The sequence below is a fragment of the Colossoma macropomum genome, unplaced genomic scaffold (genome assembly GCF_904425465.1).
Source record: "Colossoma macropomum unplaced genomic scaffold, Colossoma_macropomum, whole genome shotgun sequence".
In the NCBI taxonomy this organism is placed as follows: domain Eukaryota; kingdom Metazoa; phylum Chordata; class Actinopteri; order Characiformes; family Serrasalmidae; genus Colossoma; species Colossoma macropomum.
The window spans coordinates 43,030,540-43,050,446 of NW_023494795.1; the positions used below are offsets into that span (position 1 = coordinate 43,030,540).

At 42.0% G+C, this 19,907-nt stretch overlaps 2 protein-coding genes across 2 annotated transcripts; both read left to right on the top strand.

Moving 5' to 3' along the window:
• The first annotated feature begins 2,299 nt into the window (after positions 1–2,299).
• LOC118816312 (trace amine-associated receptor 1-like) lies at positions 2,300–5,430 on the top strand. Its single transcript, XM_036582836.1, has 3 exons — positions 2,300–2,506; positions 4,483–4,723; positions 4,793–5,430. The coding sequence occupies exons 1-3, from the start codon at positions 2,300–2,302 to the stop codon at positions 5,428–5,430; spliced, it is 1,086 nt and encodes a 361-aa protein (XP_036438729.1).
• Positions 5,431–10,514: 5,084 nt separating this feature from the next.
• Positions 10,515–11,651, top strand: LOC118816313 (trace amine-associated receptor 1-like). Its single transcript, XM_036582837.1, has 2 exons — positions 10,515–10,837; positions 10,910–11,651. The coding sequence occupies exons 1-2, from the start codon at positions 10,515–10,517 to the stop codon at positions 11,541–11,543; spliced, it is 957 nt and encodes a 318-aa protein (XP_036438730.1). The 3' UTR covers positions 11,544–11,651.
• Positions 11,652–19,907: the final 8,256 nt, after the last annotated feature.

Genomic DNA, 19,907 nt, shown 5'->3' on the forward strand with positions numbered 1-19,907 from the left:
ATTTACATCTGCCACCTCACCTACTTTAAAACATAGAGATTAAAAATATATGTCATCTATTCTAAAATAATTGGGGCTGCCAGACGCGGGAAGTAAGGGTCCGGACCTCGGCCTTTGAGGCACTGCAGCAGGCATCCATCTTCACTAAGTTGGACCTGCACGTGGCTATAATGTAATTTGAGTTCGCCAGGGAGACAAGTGAAAGCTTTTATGACGCACTTTGGCCATTACGAATATGCCGTTCAGGTTGATGAATGCTCTTGCTGTCTTTCAGCACTTCATAAACGAGGCCATTGGTGAGACTTTTGACCACTACCAAGACAACAACCTTATCTACAGTTATTTGGTAGACAAGCACGTAGTTCACGTTCGCCGGATACTCCAGCTCTTACTTGGGAACCACCTCTATGTAAAGCTGGAGAAGTCAATCTTCCAAGCACAGCTTCTTTGGGACCTTTCAATGTGGTGAAACGGCTGAATCTAGTGACTTATTGGCTCCTCCTTACCCAAGCTATGTGGATAAACCACATAAATCCACAATCTCAAGACTGAAACCAGTCCTCTGTAGCCCCCTTAACTCTGCCTTTGTCCCTCCACCACCACAGATAATTGCCAGGTCCTCAACTTATACTGTGCAGCAACTGGTTACTGGATTCCCATCACATACGGGCTAGGACCCAGTACCTAGTAGACTGGGAGGGGTATGGGCCGGAAGAGCGATGTTGGCTACCGGCCAGGCACATCTTGGACCCGGAGCTCATTAGAGCCTTCAGGAGGGACCAAGAGGCTGGTTTGGGAACGACAGGAGCTGTTTCTAGGAGGGGGGTTACTGTAACATCCAGGCAGCCTGCTAGGCCACCTCCAGCTTCTAGGAGGGGCCGGAGAGCTAGGACTGAGTAATTAGTACTGAGCGGTAGCAGCTGTGGGCACCCACCGCGGCTGTGCTGACACACTGCTTGGTGCTCAGTCTTGTGTTCATACTGCTATGAGCACATTGCTCTTACTCAGCTGGTAATCTCTGTATCTGTCTCGAATTACAGGAGAGTTTTGGTTTCAGTTTTGGGGAGCTCTCAGTTTAGGTCATTCTTTCAAGTCTTTAGTTAGCATGACCATTATTCCCAATTGGTGGCATGATGTATAGCATGTTAGACTGACAAAACAGTAATTGAGGATTCAGTCCCTCCCGTGACCAGTTACTTTCCTTGTTTACAGCATTCCCTTTTTAATTCATTCGTTGTCTAATTTAATTTCCCAGCTCTTAGCCCCTTTTGTGTCTTTTCCAAGTTGCACCTTTCTCCCTACTTTCAGTTGCTCTGCACTTGAGGCTGTCCTTTAGTGTCCACTAGGTGGTTCTTCCTGTTGCACTCCCGACTTTTAACATAAGGGTCTTGAGTTTGATCGTCACAGCAATGTTGCGCTGACTGCTGAAATAAGTACAACATTCCATTTCAGTTTTCCCTACTTTTGCCATAGGCCACAGCAGTGGAATGAACCAAAAGTGCAGTGAAGTTTTTGAGTAACACTGCTGCTGAAAGCTTGTACATACATACATACATACATACATCATCTAAACCGCTTATCCTTCTGGGTCGCGGTGGGGTGCTGGAGCCTATTCCAGCTGTCATTGGGCGGAAGGCAGGATACACCCTGGACAGGTAGCCAGTCCATCGCAGGGCAGACAGACATACACAGTCACTCACACCTAGGGGCAATTCAGCATGTCCAATCAGCCTGACTGCGTTTTTGGACTGTGGGAGGAAACCGGAGTATCCGGAGGAAACCCACGCAGACACGGGGAGAACATGCAAACTCCTGAAAGCTTGTAGTTAAAGTCTAAAAATACCTATTCACATACACCAGCACTTGAACGACAATGAAAACTCACCATTGCAATTATTAACTTGTGTATAAAACACTTTTATGATTTAATAAAGACTAACATCCCTTCCTGAATCGGGTGGTGGTTAGGGAGGCCGTCAAGCTGAAGAAAGAGGCCTTTAGGGACTGGATGGCCCGGGGGACTCCTGATTCAGCAGATAGGTGACGACAGGCAAAAAAGGCAGCAGCAGCAGCTACAGCAGAAGCAAAATCCACGGAGTGTAAGGAGTTTGGCGAGGCCAAGGAAAAAGACTTTCAGTCTGCATCAATGAGGTTCTGGTCAACTTTCTGGTGACTCTGGAGTGGTCGGGGTTGCTTTGCCCAAGCTGTATTTGGCAGGGGTGGAGAAACTCTGACTTGAAATGAGGATATTGACGGTCGGTGGAAGGAGCACTTTGAGGAACTCCTTAATCCAAGAAACATGCCTCTCTCACAGCAGTCAGGGCCAGAGGCCTCTGGCCTGTCAGGCTCCATTTCCCTGATGGAGATCACTGAGGTAGTTGGCAAGCTCCCCAGTGGCAAGGCACTGGGGGTGGATGAGATTCACCCAGAAATGCTTAAGGCTCTGGATGTTATGAGGCTGTCATGGCAGACACGCCTCTGCAATGTCGCATGGACGCCAGGAACAGTACCCTTGGACTGGCAGATGGGGTGGTCCTTATTTTTAAGAAATGGGGCCGGAAGGTGTGTGACATCTACTGGGGTATTACACTGCTGAGCCTCCCTGGGAAAGTTCATGTCAAGGTGCTGGAAAGGAGACTCTGACCGATAGTTGAACCTCAGATTGAGGAGGAACAATGCGGATTCTGTCTTGGCCATGGAACCCTGGACTAGCTTTTCAATGGCCCAGAGTAGTGCCAAGGCTACTACTCTGGGCCATTCAGTCTCTGAACTACAAGAGGAGGCCAGAGGGTGGCATCTCTGCTATTTGAAGCTGAGTGTGAAGCAGTTGGTGTGCAGATCAGCTTCTCCAAGAATGAGTCCATGGTTCTAGCCCAGAAAAGGATGGCATGCCCACTCCAGGTAAGGTCCCAGGCGGAGTTTAAGTATCTCGGGGTCTTGTTCACAAGTGATGGGAGGAGGGGCTGTGAGATTGGCCGCAGACTGGGACATGCGGGAGCAGTAATGCTGCTGTCACTGTACCGGGCTGTACTGGTGAAGAGGGAGCTGAGCCATAAGGCAAAGCTCTCTGTTTACCGGTCGGTCTACATCCCAACCCCCACCTATGGTCATGAGCTGTGGGTAACGACGCAAAGAATGAGATTTCAAATACAAGTGGCGGAAATGAGCTTTCTTCACAGGGTGACGGGCTACACTCTGCTTGATAGGGTGAGGAGCTTGGTCATCTGGGAGGAGCTGAGAGTAGAGCTGCTACTCCACATTAAGAGGAGCCAGTTGAGGTGGTTCGGGCATCTAATCAGGTTCTACTCTCAGCATTCAACCCTGATCCAGCCCCTGGCTTCAGTCTAGATCCTGCTCCTGCCCCTGTATAAGTCTCTGGTTCCTATCACTGTCTCCACCTTAGTCCTCGTCATCATCACCAAGCCAAGTCCCTTTCACAGTCTCCATCCTGTTTCTAGTCACCATCTCTGTCCAAGTTCGGCTCCCACTGCAGATAAGGTTCTATCTTTTGATGACAGAGAGCATTGAGGACTAATCGTATAAAGAGCACCTATGTCACAGTATATATTACAAATACATCATGAAAATATATATAAAAAAAATAACTGACACAAAATACATGTCTGTTGCACAATGACTGTAACAAAATAACCAAGCAAAATGTGTTTCTTATGGTAAGTCATGTGTAGAATTTATCAGTCAATCCCTACCTGCTTTACCACGCCTCTCCTGAAAATTAGTCCACAATAAATCCGAAGTGCAACCACAAGTGTTTTGGGTTAGTGTGAAAAATTATCAATACCCAATTGGTAGTACAACTTATCAAATGCCAATAGTGTTTGCATTATCCTTTGACTCAGTTCCGTATGAATTATCCACTAATACTGACTCCCAGAGACTCACACAGATTCATAGCCACTTCCACCAAAAAAAGGCAGAAATGTGCTAAATTAGTGATGAACTCATTTTGAATCATGGTTTGTTATTTGTCAGGTATCAAGGGATCAGGAAAGGGGAGTGATTTAGCACGAGAATGCTCTTGATACAGGCCTGTAAGCCTATAAATGAATGCCTCTTGTTTGTCAGTGCTGCCTTTGCCCACCCATCTCTGGAGGCAGAGGTAAAGCTGGAAATGAAACGCATACTGATTTGTTTTTGATCTGTTCTTAATTATAGCATGGTTACAAAATATTCTTGTTAAACCGTTTGAGTTTGAATTTCTAAAGAAAAAACAACATTTACAAAATAGATTTTTCAAGAGTATTAAAATGATTTTGTGCTATTTATAACAGATCATTTGGAGATTTTTTCCTTTTATTGCTGTCATAAAAATTATTTCATTTTCAGTGATTATATCCCCTTTTTTATATGAAATTTCTTTACAGAAAAATGAAAAGCATGATGGATATTACTGTAAGCCAAAATGGGAGCACAGGAAATACTTCTCTTTGTTTTGAACATCATCCTAACTCTTGTCAGCAGAGTGTCTATCCACTGGCTGTGAGAATTGTGTCTTATTTTGCCATTGGTGTCATTGTGCTTCTTACACTATTTGGAAATCTTCTGGTGATCATAGCCATAACTCATTTCAAGCAGCTGCACACACCAACTAACTACCTCACTCTCTCTCTGGCTGTAGCTGACCTGCTTGTGGGAGGGCTTGTGATGCCTCCTAGCATGATACGCTCTGTGGAGACTTGCTGGTATTTGGGAAACTTATTTTGTAAAATACACACCAGCCTTAATGTTATGTTGTGTAATGCTTCTCTATTAAACCTCGTATTTATCTCAGTTGAGCGATATTATGCAGTATGTCACCCCCTGCAATACCACAGTAAAATGACTCCTCTTACTACACTGTTCATGATCGCTGTTTGTTGGAGTGTTGCTGCTGTTGTGGGAACTACATATCCAGAGCTAAATGTTGAAGGCATAGAAGCTTACAGTGATGTGTTTTGTGAGGGAGCCTGTGTGGTGGTTACAGGGCCCATGATAAGTTTAGCAGTTTCATTGGTTTCTTTGTACTTTCCAATTGTTGTCATGTTAAGCATATATTTGAAAATATATCTTGTTGCACAGAGGCAATCACGATTAGTCAGCAATACTCTCTCTCAAGTAAGTAAATCCAGAGGTCAGCCCACTGTTAATAAGACAGAGAGAAAAGCAACTAAAACATTAGCCATTGTCATTGGAGGCTTTATTTTATTTTGGGCACCATTTTCCATCTATAATTTTATTGTGTTATTTTTTGGTTTTAGTGGTCCACCACAACTGTTTGATGCACTTTGTTGGATTGCTTATTCAAATTCAGCTTGTAATCCTATTATATATGCATTTTTCTATATGTGGTTTAGAAAAGCACTCAAACTTATTTTATTAGGCAAAATTTTCAGGACCAATTCCTCAAAAACAAAGCTGTGTTCAGAGTAGAAAAAAGAACACCCTAACAATCAGCAGATTATTTCCAGTGCAGTACTGCTGTAAAATGATCAAAATTTCGCTATGCATAAAAACATTTGCAAAATGCAATATAAATGTGAAATGAGTTTGTTTAAACCACTTATATGTGCAAGCATTGATAACTACATATCTTTTGACATGACATCTTTCTTTAGTAAGACCTACCAGGCCCCAGCTCTGACCTATTTTTGTCCCACCTTCATGCTATCTTTATGTGTCTTAACACATTTTTGTTTGTTTTTTTATTTCTATGTATCCACAAGAAACAGAAGTATTGAATATATAGTCTTAATTTTTTTACTCTAAATAGAACAATTTTTATTGTATTAACACTTTACGGCTGTGTTTCTGAGCTTCAGTCCTGTGGTCAACCTGCACTGCACGATTTCAGCTCATGAAGGTCTTGTTTAACTAACAGATTATTGACTTATCATTGATTATTTGATCTATGCAGGTATGGGAAAACATGAACCTTTGCAGGTGCAGCTGGACGACAGGGTTGGCACTCAAAAATGCTGCTTTAGGGTGTCTTTTCGAAATGTCCCAATAAACCAAACAAATGTATTAAATGCATCTTTGTGATTCAAACCTGACAGACTTATGTGCAAAGAGTAAGAGCCAGTTACAGGCAGTGTAATGTGTTTATGAGTTAGTGGACAGAAGGAAGTATATTCCAGAGAATTTTTAGGGTCATGCGAATAGATTTACAGTAAAAATACTTTTGCCAAAAAAAAATAATAATAATAAAATTAAAAGCTCATTGTTTGTGATCTCAAACTCAAACTTTGATCCCAACCTAATATCATTAATTTTATAAACAGAATTCATCCAGAATTGTATTAACATTTACATTCATTGAAAAGTTTATATTTTAACATTTTATTCAGATGAATGTCTAAATAAGTAACTGATATGAAACAATTTTCTGAATTTGTTTTAACCTTTTTCTAGAATTTGATATTTTTTATGTTTTATGTTTAATATTTTATATTTTATGTTTCCATTCTAAGATATTCTAATGCTGAACATAAGAATATTTTCAGCCTCATGAAAGTTTCAGTCTATAACAGTTATATATGCTTAAATTTTTGGCTGTAAAGTTAAAAAATGGATCAATAATCACCTACCAGTTTATTATGTGGTGGAAGGGGTTTCTTGATGTTCCAATGTCATACAGTGGAGAAGAACTGGATAGAATTGAAGGCAAAGTTATGTATTTAGGTGAAAAACAGGCTAAGGTTAAATTAAAGGCAACCTTTGAAGAATAATCTAAGAATGCTGAGCACAGATAAATTAAAATAAAATAAACAAAATAGAAACACACACATGTAAAATCAACAAAACGAGCAATCATAAAAGCATAGCTGCATAGATTTATACATAATACACATTACACATACACTCACAATGCAAATTACACTATATTACCAAAAGTATTAGCTCGTCTGCCTTCACACGCATGTGAACTTGACTGACACCCATTCTTAATCCATAGGGTTTAATATGATGTCAGCCCACCCTTTGCAGCTATAACAGCTTCAACTCTTCTGGGGAGGCTTTCCACGAGGTTTAGGAATGTGTTTATGGGAATTTTGACCATTCTTCCAGAAGCGCATTTGTGAGGTCAGACACTGATGTTGGACGAGAAGGCCTGGCTCGCAGTCTCCACTCTAATTCATCCCAAAGGTGTTCTATCGGGTTGAGGTCAGGACTCTGTGCAGGCCGGTCAAGTTCTTCCACACCAAACTCGCTCATCTATTTTTTTATGGACCTTGCTTTGTGCACTGGTGATCTGTGTGTGAACTGGTGGTCATGTTGGAACAGGAAGGGGCCGTCCCCAAACTGTTCCCACAAAGTTGGGAGCATGAAATTGTCCAAAATCTCTTGGTCTGCTGCAGCATTAAAAGTTCCTTTCACTGGAACAAAGGGGCCGAGCCCAACTCCTGAAAAACAACCCCACACCATGATCCCCCCTCCACCAAACTTTACACTTGGCACAATGCAAGTACCGTTCTCCTGGCAACCACCAAACCCAGACCCGTCCATCGGATTGCCAGACGGAGAAGCATGATTCGTCACTCCAGAGAACACGTCTCCACTGCTCTAGAGTCCAGTCGACGCTTTACACCACTGCATTCGATGCTTTGCATTGCACTTGGTGATGTAAGGCCTGGGTGCAGCTGCTCGGACCTCTGCGCACTATGTGCAGAGGTCTCATTTTACGAGGCCGACCACTTCGTGGCTGAGTTGCTGTCATTCCCAATCGCTTCCACTTTTTTATAATACCACTGGCAATTGAGTGTGGAATATTTAGCAACAAGGAAATTTCACGACTGGACTTGTTGCACAGGTGGCATTCTATCACGGTATCACACTGGAATTCATTGAGCTCCTGAGACCGACCCATTCTTTCACAAATATTTGTAGAAGCAGTCTGCAGGCCTAGGTGCTTGATTTTATACACCTGTGGCCATGGAAGTGATTCGAACACCTGAATTCAATTATTTGGATGGGTGAGTGAATACTTTTGGCAATATAGTGTATGTATTGCATATCCAGGTCAATAAAATTAACAATGTTTTTTGTCAAAAATTATTTATTGCAGTTATAATAAAAAATGGTTACTGTCAGGCCTCCCTTCATAACACTGTTTTATCTGTGAGCATCTGACTGTGTCTGAAATGGTACAGTTACATAAATGTAGATGTCAAAGGCTTTGCATCTTTTTTGCAGTCTATGAAATCTGATTACCATGTCTGGTACTCCATTACTTATTTTTGTAATGTTTGGTTTCAGATCTGTAGCTGTGCATCAGTGCACACAGTCTTGTTTTTACATTTACAGCATTTAGCAGGCACGCGTATGCTTTGTTTTCCATTCAGAGAATGTATCCCAGCGTGTACAAATAGGTTAGGATCCAAACTACCTTTGAACTCAGACACTGCTAGAAACAAAAGACAGTGCTGATATCTAGAAAGAAAAATAAGAATTAAACACAGCATAAGTGCAATATAATACGTTTCAGTAAGTACCTAGATAAGTGCTCACTTAAGTGCTGTACAAAAAAATGAGTCTTCAATCTGCATTTGAAGACTGCAAGAGAGTCTGCTGTTCAGACAGCCAGTGGAAGTTTGTTCCACCACCTGGGTGCCAGGACAGAGAAGAATCTTGATGCCTGTCTTCCATGAGTCTTGAAGGATGACGTGTCAAACCGAGCTGTACTTGAAGCTTGAAAGGCTTGAGGTACAGATTCATTTTTGAGCATTGCCATAAGGTAGGGCAGGACTGGTCCATTTTTCTTTTTGCAGGCAAGCAACAAGGTTTTAAATCTGATGTGGGGAGCTACAGGAAGCCAGTGAAGGGCTCACAGCCATGGAGTGCCATGAGTAAATTTAGGAGCTGTGCTGCTGCATTCTTAATCAGTCATGCCTTGAGATGACAACAGACTGAACGAGCACCCGGGTAGCCTCCTAAAAGAGAGGGTGGAATCCTCCGGAAGTTTCAGGAGGTGACCTCCCATCCATGAAGAGATCCAGTCAGACATGCTGAGATAGGACAGGAGATCTGAGTTCAGATGGTGGGAAGGAAAGCATTGATTGGGTGTTCTCATCATAGCAGTGGTAAGATAAGCCATGAGAGAGTATTACATCACTAAGAGAATGAGCATAGAGTGAAAAGAAAAGGGGACCCAGCACTGAGCCTTATGGGACACCGGTGGAGAGGCTGCATGGAGCGGATGTGGAATCTCTCCATGTTACCTGATAAGAGCACCCCTCCAGATAGGACTCAGACCACTGCCATATGGAGCCACTGTTTCAAAGGTTGGTGAGGACAGATAGAAGGATCTTGGTTGCAGAGAGATCAAGAAGAAAGTCCACATATAAGTGGACTTATATGAGTAGTTGATCCTTTCTCCAAGGCTTTCTGGATACAGATTACCACACCAACTCTATTGTCTGTTTTTGCAAACCTCAGACGTATCTTGGAACAGTTGATTGTTACATTTTATTTGATCTATTTTAAACATTATTTCCCTGTGCCCGGAGTCTCCTGCACTGTCAGTCTCTGAGCCTCTGTCACTTTTGACCTCAAAGTCTCCTCTTCTACCTGACCTTCAACAGTGTACTCATGAGGTGAGTATTTTAAAACTGTTTTTTCAGGCTCTGCTATTGGTTTTCTCCCTAGTCCAGATTCATCCAACCCTGATCCAGACCCTGGCTTTAATCTAGATTCTGCCCCTGTATGAGTCTTGTCTCTCTTGTTTCCTATCTCTCAGGAACCACCTCAATCCTATTTCCAATCACCATCTCTATCCCAGCTCCAGTTCCTACTGCAGATAAAATTTTATCTTTTGTTGATGAAGAGTATTGAGAAGTAATCATATATAGAGCATATGTCACAGTATATATCACAAATATAACATAAAAACATATGAAAAAAATATTTGACACAAAATACACATCTGTTGCACAATGACTGTAAGAAAATAACCAAGCAAACATCTGTTTATGGGTTTAGGACTCCCAGACACTCCTAGACAAATGTAATCCCATAGCTCACACAGACATAGCCTGACTTCCACCAAAAAAGGCAAAAAAGTGATGAACTTATTGAGATTTCTGATTTGTTATCTGCCAGGTATCAAGGGATTGGGAATGAGGAGTGATGTAACATGAGAATGCTCCTGATACAAGCTTACAAGCATATAAATGAATGCCTCTTGTTTGTCAGTGCTGCCTTTGCCCACCCATCTCTGCAGGCAGAGGTTAAGCTCAAAATAGAAAGCATACCGACTTGTTTTTGATCTATTCTTAATTATAGCATTGTTACATAGTATACTTGCTAAACCATTTATGAGTTTGAATTTATCAGGAATATGAAACATTAGAAAATAGATTTTTCAAGAGTATTAAAATAATTGTATATTTTAAAGAAAAAATTTAAAGAAAATAATTTGGATTTTTTTTTCTTTTATGGTTGTCATAAAGAATTAATTTCTTTTTCAGTAATTATTTATTGTTATAAAATTTCTTTACAGAAAAAGGAAAAGCATGATGGATAATACTGTAAGCCAAAATGGGAGCACAGGAAACACTTCTCTTTGTTATGAACATCATCCTAACTCTTGTCAGCAGAGTGTCTATCCACTGGCTGTGAGAATTGTGTCTTATTTTGTCATTGGTGTCATTGTGCTTCTTACACTATTTGGAAATGTTCTGGTGATCATATCCATAGCTCATTTCAAGCAGCTGCACACACCAACTAACTACCTCACTCTCTCTCTGGCTGTAGCTGACCTGCTTGTGGGAGGGCTTGTGATGCCTCCTAGCATGATACGCTCTGTGGAGACTTGCTGGTATTTTGGGACTTTATTCTGTAAAATACACACCAGCCTTAACTTTATGTTGTGTAATGCCTCCCTGTTAAACCTTGTATTTATCTCTGTTGAGCGATATTATGCAGTATGTCACCCCCTGCTGTACCACAGTAAAATGACTCCTCTTACTACTCTGTTCATGATCACTGTTTGTTGGAGTGTTGCTGTTGCTGGGGGATTTATATTTCCAGAGCTAAGTGTTCAAGGCATAGAAGCTTACAGTGATGTGTTTTGTGAGGGAGCCTGTGTGATGGTTATAGGGCCCATGGTACGTTTAGCGGTTTCATTGGTTTCTTTTTACCTTCCTATTATTGCCATGCTCAGCATATATCTGAAAATATATCTTGTTGCACAGAGGCAATCACGATTAGTCCTCAATACTCTCGCTCAAGTAAATAAATCCAGAGGTCAGCCCACTGTTAATAAGGCAGAGAGAAAAGCAACTAAGACATTAGCCATTGTCATGGGAGGGTTTATGTCATTTTGGGCACCATTTTCTATCTACACACTCATTGTAACATTTTATACTTATAGTGGTCCACCACAACTATTTGATGTTCTTCGTTGGATTGCTTATTCAAATTCAGCTTGTAATCCTATTATATATGCATTTTTCTATATGTGGTTTAGAAAAGCGCTCAAAATTATTTTATTAGGCAAAATGTTCAGGATCAATTCCTCAAAAACAAAGCTGTGTTCAGAGTAGAATAAAGAACACCCTTACAATCAGCAGAACTTGATTATTTCCAATGCAGTACTGCTGTAAAACTATCAAAATTTCTGCAAAATGCAATAAATGGAAATGTGAAATGTATTGCACACTGCTTAAGAAGTGTTTAGAGTATGTTTAAACTACTGATATGTACAAGCATTGATAACCACATATCCTACGACACCACATCTTCCTTTAAGAAGAACTACCAGGCCCCAGCTCTGACCTATGATTTTCCCACCTTTATGCCTTCTTTATATGTGTCTTAACACCTTTTTGTTTGTGTTTTTTATTTGTGTGTATCTATAAGGAACAGACGTATTCAATATATATTCTTAATTTTTTTCTGTTTTTACTTTTCATATAACAATAATATATCTGTGCAGGTATGGGAAAACATGAACCTTTGCGGGTGCAGCTGAACAACAGGGTTGGGGGTCATGGATGCTGCTTCATGGTGTCTTTTGGAAATGCCCTAATAAACCATACAAATGTATTAAAAGAATCTTTGTGATTCAAACCTCACAGACTTATTTGCAAAGAATAAGAGCCAGTTACAGACAGTGTAATGTGTGTTTATGAGTTAGTGAAAAGGTGGAAGTATATCCCAGGGAGATTTTAGGGTCATGCAAATAAATTTACAGTAATAATAGTTTTGCCAAATAAAAGAAAAGCTCATTGTTTGTGATCTCAAACTCATACCTTGATCCCATCCTAATATCACAAATTTTATAAACAGAATTCATCCAGAATTGTATTAACAATTACATTCATTGAAAAGTTTACATTTATAAATTTTATTCAGATAATTGTCTAAATAAGTAACTGATATGTAACAATTTTCTGAATTGATGTTTTCACCTTTTTCTAGAATTTAGATATCTAGTTATTTTTCCATATGTTTCCATTTTAAGATGTTCTAGCGTTGAACATAAGAATATTTTTAGCCACATGAAAGTTTCAGTCTTTAACAGTTATAGATGTTTACATTTTTGGCTATAAATGTAAAAACAGTGGATCTACAATCATCTACCAGTTTATTATGTGGTGGTATGGGTCTCTCGATGTTGCAGTGTCATGCAGTGCAGGAGAACTGAATAGAATTGAAGGCAAAGTTCTGTATGAAGGTGTGAAACAGGCTAAGGTTAAAATCAAAGGACGCCTTTGAAGAATAATCTAAGAAGGTGAGCACAAATAAATTAGCTAATTAGAAACACACACACATAAAATCAACAAAATGAGCAATCATGGAAGTGTAATCAGACGCTCACGGATAAAAAGGGAAAAAGAGGCTTTACTAGTAGAATCGTGATCCAGATCCAAAAAACAGGCACAGGTCAGTACTGCGTCTACCTTTTGGTCATCCACAACTACCCTATTGGAACTAATAATAATAATAATAATACATTATACTTATATATCGCTTTTCAAGACGCTTTGATTGAGAACAGTTTTAAGTTTAGATTTAAAAGTGGAGACAGTGTTGGCCTGTTGAATATGTGAGGGAAGAGAGTTCCAGAGTCGGGGAGCCAGCCTAGAGAAAGCACGATCACCGTACCCATGTAGTTTGGAAGGTGGGACAGTGAGTAAACCAGCAGAAGAAGACCTGAGAGTGCGAGCTGGTTTGTAGGGACTAAGTAGATCAGAGAGGTAAGAAGGAGCAAGGTTATGCAGAGCTTTGTATGTGAGAAGAATTTTGAATTGTATGCAGTATTTTACAGGAAGCCAGTGGAGATGTTGCAGGATGAGTGTAATGTGCTGATGTGCATGGGTGCGAGTGAGAAGGCGAGCAGCAGAGTTCTGTACCATCTGGAGTTTGCATAAATGGGAGGAGTTAATACGAAGTAATACCAATCACAAGTATAGCGAGTAGAGAGTTACAGTAGTCCAGACGACTAGAAATGAATGCATGAATAAGGGTTTCTGCAGCAGACTGAGAGAGTGACGATCGAATTTTTGCAATGTTACGGAGATGGAAAAAAGAGGTTTTAACTACAGGGTTGATGTGTGCACTGAATGAGAGAGTTGAGTCAATGAGAACGCCCAGATTTCGTACCAGAGGGGAAGGGGACAGAGTTACATTGTCGATGGAGAGAGAGAAAGGAGAGGTTTTAGAGAGAGTTGATTTGGATCCTATAAGAATAAGTTCTGTTTTGTCATTATTTAACATGAGAAAGTTGTGCTTCATCCATGTTTTAATTTCTGTTATGCAGTTTTCAAGCTGAGTGAGGGGTGGATTTTTAATAGATTGAGTGCTAATGTAAATCTGTGTGTCATCCACATAACAGTGAAAGTTAAGCTTGAAACTACGTATTATGTGGCCAAGAGGAAACATGTACACAATAAACAAAAGAGGTCCAAGGACTGAGCCTTGAGGGACTCCCTGAGTAACCACAGATGTGTGAGAAGTATGGCCACCGAGGGTGACAAACTGTTTTCTGTCAGTCAAATATGACTTAATTCACTCCAGGACAGTGCCCAGATCATGCAGCCTTGATAGGAGGATTGAGTGGCTCAAAGGCTGCACTCAAGTCAAGTAGTAGAAGGATGCTAAGGGCACCAATATCGACAGACACGAGGAGGTCATTAGTGAGCTTTATTAAGGCAGTTTCTGTGGTATGAGAGGGACGAAATCCAGACTGGAATGGTTCAAAGAGGCAGTTAGCTGATAAGTAATACTGAAGTTGGCTAGCCTGCGAGCGACAGAGAGCACGTCACTGCGAGTGACAGAAAGCACGTCACTGCGAGCGACAGAGAGCAGCACACTTCAGACCAAGCAGCGTCCAAACCTTACTTGAAAATTAGTTGAAAATTCTGCAGTTAGCAGGTCGCAAACCCCCTCACGTCTCTCCTTCTTATTTTTGTCTCCTCCCTCTCTTTTTTCTTTCTATCTCTCTCACAGTTATTCCCTCAGCCCATCCACCATGGCGTCCTCCCAGGAACGCGCCCTCCAGACCCTGAGCGCAGAGTTGGCCCGGCTGGATCGGCAGATCACCGCCCTACTGAAGAAGCAGGACGAGCTCCTTCGGCAGAAGTCGAAGCTCGAAGCCGCCCGGGAAGTTTCCCCCTCGGTGGTGGCGCCAGCGTCGTCTTTCCGCGCGCCGGGAGACGCCGTTCTCACGCCAGCCCCGCATGGTCCCTGGGAACGCCAGCGCCGCAGAGGGCCCTGCAGACCCACACCGCCGCCCCAGCCGATCTTCGCCTCCGGAAACCGTTTCGCCGCCCTCAGTACACCGCATACGCCCTCACCTACGTCCCGGGCCTCCTCGCCGCCGCCCGCCCCAGCGCCCCGGACCTCGTCACCCGCCCCAGCGCCCCGGGCCTCGCCGCCCGCCCCAGCGCCCCGGCGCTCTTCACAGGACTCCGTTTATGTTATTGGTAGTTCTATTGTCCGCCACGTTCAAGTAAAGGTTAGAAACACCCATGCCACTGTCTCCTGTTTTCCAGGTGCTCGTGTCTTAGATATAGCCAAGCGCCTCCCCTCGGCTCTCAGACGAAACGCCTTCGGGACCGTGGTGATCCATGTCGGGACCAACGACATCCTCGACCGTCGTAGCGAGGTCCTGAAGGAGCACTACCAGACGCTGCTGGACACCGCCAGGAAGAAGACGGACGCCAGGATCGTCATCTCCGGACCGCTACCCACCTACAGGAGGGGATCCGAGCGGTTCAGCAGGCTCTTCGCGCTGCAGTCCTGGCTCCGCGGATGGTGCGCCCTCAACGGCTTGACCTACGTGGACAACTGGGCCTCATTTTGGGAACAGCCGGCGCTCTTCCGGAGGGACGGCCTCCACCCTAGTCAGGTAGGATCTGTTGTTCTCTCACGGAACATCGAGAGGGCCATCCGCTGACTACACAGCGAAGGCCACGTAAGTAGCGGCAAAGATAGAAACGCTACAGCTCATAATGCTAGTGTTAGCACTGAGAATAAGACGATTATTAGCACCAGTTCCGTCAGACCAGTTGCGTCACCTAGGTTCCACTGTATTGAGACTGTGTCTCTGCCCCGAATTAAATCTAAATCTAAACGTAGAATAACTCAATCAGCCCGTTTCGACAACCTGATCAATATTAAATCATATTCAGATGATAGCAGCAACACCTCAACTCTAAAATTTGGGTTACTCAATATAAGATCACTAAACTCAAAAGCAGTAATCATAAATGAATTTATAAGTGATCATAAATTTGACGTTTTTTGTCTTACTGAAACATGGGTTAGACAGGATGATTATTCAGCACTAAATGAAGCCACCCCTATAGGCTATAATTATGTACACAGCCCACGATTATCAGGCAAAGGAGGTGGATTATGTGTAATCTACCAGAATACCCTAGATATCAGTCAGAAACAATGTGACACCTTCACTACTTTTGAGGTTCTCTCCATCAACGTGACTAATCCGGACACAAAAAAGAAGGCATTTTCATTATTCAACATTTACAGACCACCAGGACCCTACTCAGAATTTCTAAAAGAATTTAGTGATTTCGCTGCAAACCTAGCTGTGTGCAATGATAAAGTAATGATTGTAGGAGATTTTAATGTCCATTTTGAGAAGGCAGATGACCCACTAAAAAAGGCGTTTACTTCAATCCTAGACTCTGTTGGTATCACCCAAAATGTAACAGGGCCTACACACTACTGTAGTCACACTTTAGATCTAGTTCTGACACTCGGACTTAACATAGACAGGCTTAATATCCTACCCCAAACCTCAGTAATCTCCGACCATTACCTAATCTCTTATGAGCTACGTCTTAGCTATAATACATGTACGTCCCCTCGCTATTCTGCAAAGCGCGCAATAAAACCATTTACCGCCCTACAATTCATAGAAAACCTCCCAGTACTAACAACCCTAGTCTCCACTCCATCAGACCCAATGGAGCTAGATGTATTAACCGACTATTTAGAAAATACCTTCCGATCTACTTTAGAAAATGTGGCGCCACTAAAAATCAAAAGGATAAGACAGAAAAAGCTCGCCCCATGGTACGATGATAAAACCCGTACCTTAAAACAAACAGTACGGAAACTAGAGCGGAAATGGCGATCAACCAAGCTGGAAGTGTTCCACTTGGCCTGGAAGGACAGCCTTATAGAGTATAGAAATGCTCTCACTAAAGCTCGCTCAGCATATCTGGCCTCGCTGATCGAGAACAATAAAAATAATCCTAGAGTACTGTTTAGTGTGATCTCTAGAATTACAAAAAATCAGGCAGGTACTGAACCACAAATTCCGGCGACTCTCACCAGTGAAGTTTTTATGGACTTTTTTAATAATAAAATCGAAAATATTAGACAACAAATTCAACCCACAGTATTAAATCCAACTTGACTGTCATCTGACATGGCTGATATAAAACATAACATAGCTGCAGAAGAAAGGCTTGAAAATTTCTACCCACTCCCACAGCTAGAACTAGAGAAGATTATCTCCTCTGCAAATTGTACAACCTGCACACTTGATGCAATCCCCTCAAAATTACTCAAAGAAGTGCTACCAGTTATCATTAATCCTCTTTTAACTATAGTAAACTCGTCCCTTAGCCTGGGCCATGTACCCAGAGCTTTTAAACTAGCAGTTATTAAGCCTCTGATCAAGAAACCAAACCTTGATGCTAGCATATTGTCTAATTATAGGCCTATTTCTAACCTGCCATTTATATCTAAGATCTTAGAAAAAGCTGTAGCCCAACAACTTAGTTCATATCTACATAAGAACTACATATTTGAGAAATTCCAATCTGGATTCAGGCCACATCACAGCACTGAGACAGCTCTAGTTAAGATAACAAATGATCTTCTTCTTGCCTCTGATCAAGGCTACATATCCCTGTTAGTGCTACTTGACCTCAGCGCAGCTTTCGATACGATAGACCACAATATTCTCCTAGAAAGGTTAGAAAACATGGTTGGAATCACAGGGACCACCCTATCGTGGTTCAAATCCTACTTAACAGAACGTTATCAGTTCGTACAGGTAAATGACTTATCTTCCAATTATTCACAAGTAAGATCTGGAATTCCGCAAGGCTCTATTTTAGGACCATTATTATTTACATTATACATGTTACCGTTAGGCACAGTTATAAGTAGCCATGGCATTAACTTTCACTGTTACGCAGACGATACGCAACTGTACATATCAGCCAAGCCTGATGACAAATACAGGTCAAAGAAAATAGAGGACTGTGTAAAAGATGTGAAGGGTTGGATGTCGCGTAACTTCCTCCTCCTAAACAGTAACAAAACAGAGGTTCTCCTTCTGGGTCCAAAAGTGGCAAGAAATAAATTATCAGATTTAACTTTAAATCTCGCTGACTTTCCAGTTATACCAGGTTCAGCAGCAAAAAATCTTGGTGTAATACTCGATCCAGATTTATCATTCGATCAACACATAGGCAGTATCACTAAGACAGCTTTTGTACATCTTCGCAATATCGCCAGAATAAGAAATGCCTTATCGCTGCACGATGCAGAAACATTAGTACATGCCTTTATTACTTCAAGGCTAGATTACTGTAACGCATTACTGTCAGGATGCACCAGCAGGAATTTAAGTAAACTTCAACTAGTTCAAAATGCTGCAGCCAGGGTTCTCACTAAAACTAGAAAATTTGATCATATCAGTCCAGTTCTATCATCACTCCATTGGCTGCCTGTTAAATTCCGTATAGATTACAAAATTCTTTTATTGACGTATAAAGCCCTACATGGGCTCCTGAGTACCTACAAGACCTTATTTCCCTTTACGAGCCACCACGATTACTCAGATCACAGAGTGCTGGCTTTTTAATAGTTCCCAGAATTCAGAAGGTTTCATCTGGGGGAAGAGCCTTTTCTTATAAAGCCCCCAAACTCTGGAATGATCTTCCAGAAAATGTTCGGGACTCAGACTCAGTCGCAATATTCAAATCTAGGCTGAAAACTCACTTGTTTAGTTTAGCTTTTGGTAGCTAATGTTTCCCCTTGGATAAAGGCAGCAGATCCAGGGGTCCATGGACGCAGGGAATTATAGTAAACTGAGACGCTGGTGCTGTCGTCCCGCCGCTCACACGCGATCACTCAGGTTTGTGGACGGTGGAGCGGAGGAATGCCAGATTGTTTCAGGGTGCTCCCATGTCTGTGTGCCCTTTTGGTTCTCTCCTTTTAGTTAAGCTGCTATAGTCAGATCTGCCGGAGTCGTTAGCCACACTCTGGAAATGTTTTACATACTACTATACATACACCCATACAGAACTAAACTAACTCCATTTCCCTACCTTTCTTCCGAGAAAACGACTGCTCACCTGTCCGGCCGGACACTGCTGGATGATTGTTTGTAGAGCTCTCCGGCTACCCACTTCAGACCAGTTACCCACAACCCAGTCACCGCCACCTGCCTTGGACTGGCTGCCCACTCTACACTGAAGTCTCCTAACTATTACTACTATTACTATTAATATTAGTAGAATAATAATTTTGTACGTAGTTTGACCAGAGGAGGATGGGTCCCCCCATGTGAGCCTTGGTTCCTCCCAAGGTTTCTTCCTCAACTGAGGGAGTTTTTCCTTGCCACTGTCGCCCCTGGCTTGCTCACCTGGAGGATTTACATTTCATGTTGAAACTTTGTTCTAAACGGATTTCTGTGAAGCTGCTTTGTGACAACATCAGTTGTAAAAAGCGCTATACAAATAAATTTGATTTGATTTGATTTGATTCAAGTACTTTGGACAGGAAAGGGAGGTTAGAAATGGGGCGGTAATTACTGAGTTCTAGTGGATCAAGGCCAGGTTTTTAAATTACATGTGTGATAGCAGCAATCTTGTAAGCAGAGGCTACCTGGAATTGATGATGTATCCTAGAAATGTAACTAACTGGAGGTGAAATTCACATTTCTTGGCTTTTGCAAGCAGATTGTTGTCTAGAAGCCAACAAGGCTAGAAGACTGAGCGAACATGTTCTATTTGAGTGTCTAAGTCTGGGGGGTGAACAAGTATATCATCATTTTAAGCAATGGCAAATATACCAATCATGTCCTTTAGGATGTCATTTATGAGCGCTTGGAAGACAGACTGGGCGTTTCGAGAGACCGAAAGGCATTACTATGTACTCGTAGTGCACCCTAGTGGTCACGAAAGCTGTCTTCCACTCATCTCCTTACTTATTTCTTATAAGGTTGTAGGTGCTTCTGAGATCTAACTTGGTGAAGTACTTAGCTCGCTTCAACTGTTCAAGTGCTACTGTGAATAAGGTGAAGAGGATAAGGATCATTTTTAGTGATCTGGTTAAGTCCTCTATAATCTATACACGGGCGTAGCCCTGCACTCTTTTCTTTACAAAAAAGAACCCAGAAGCTGCAGGAGAGGTGG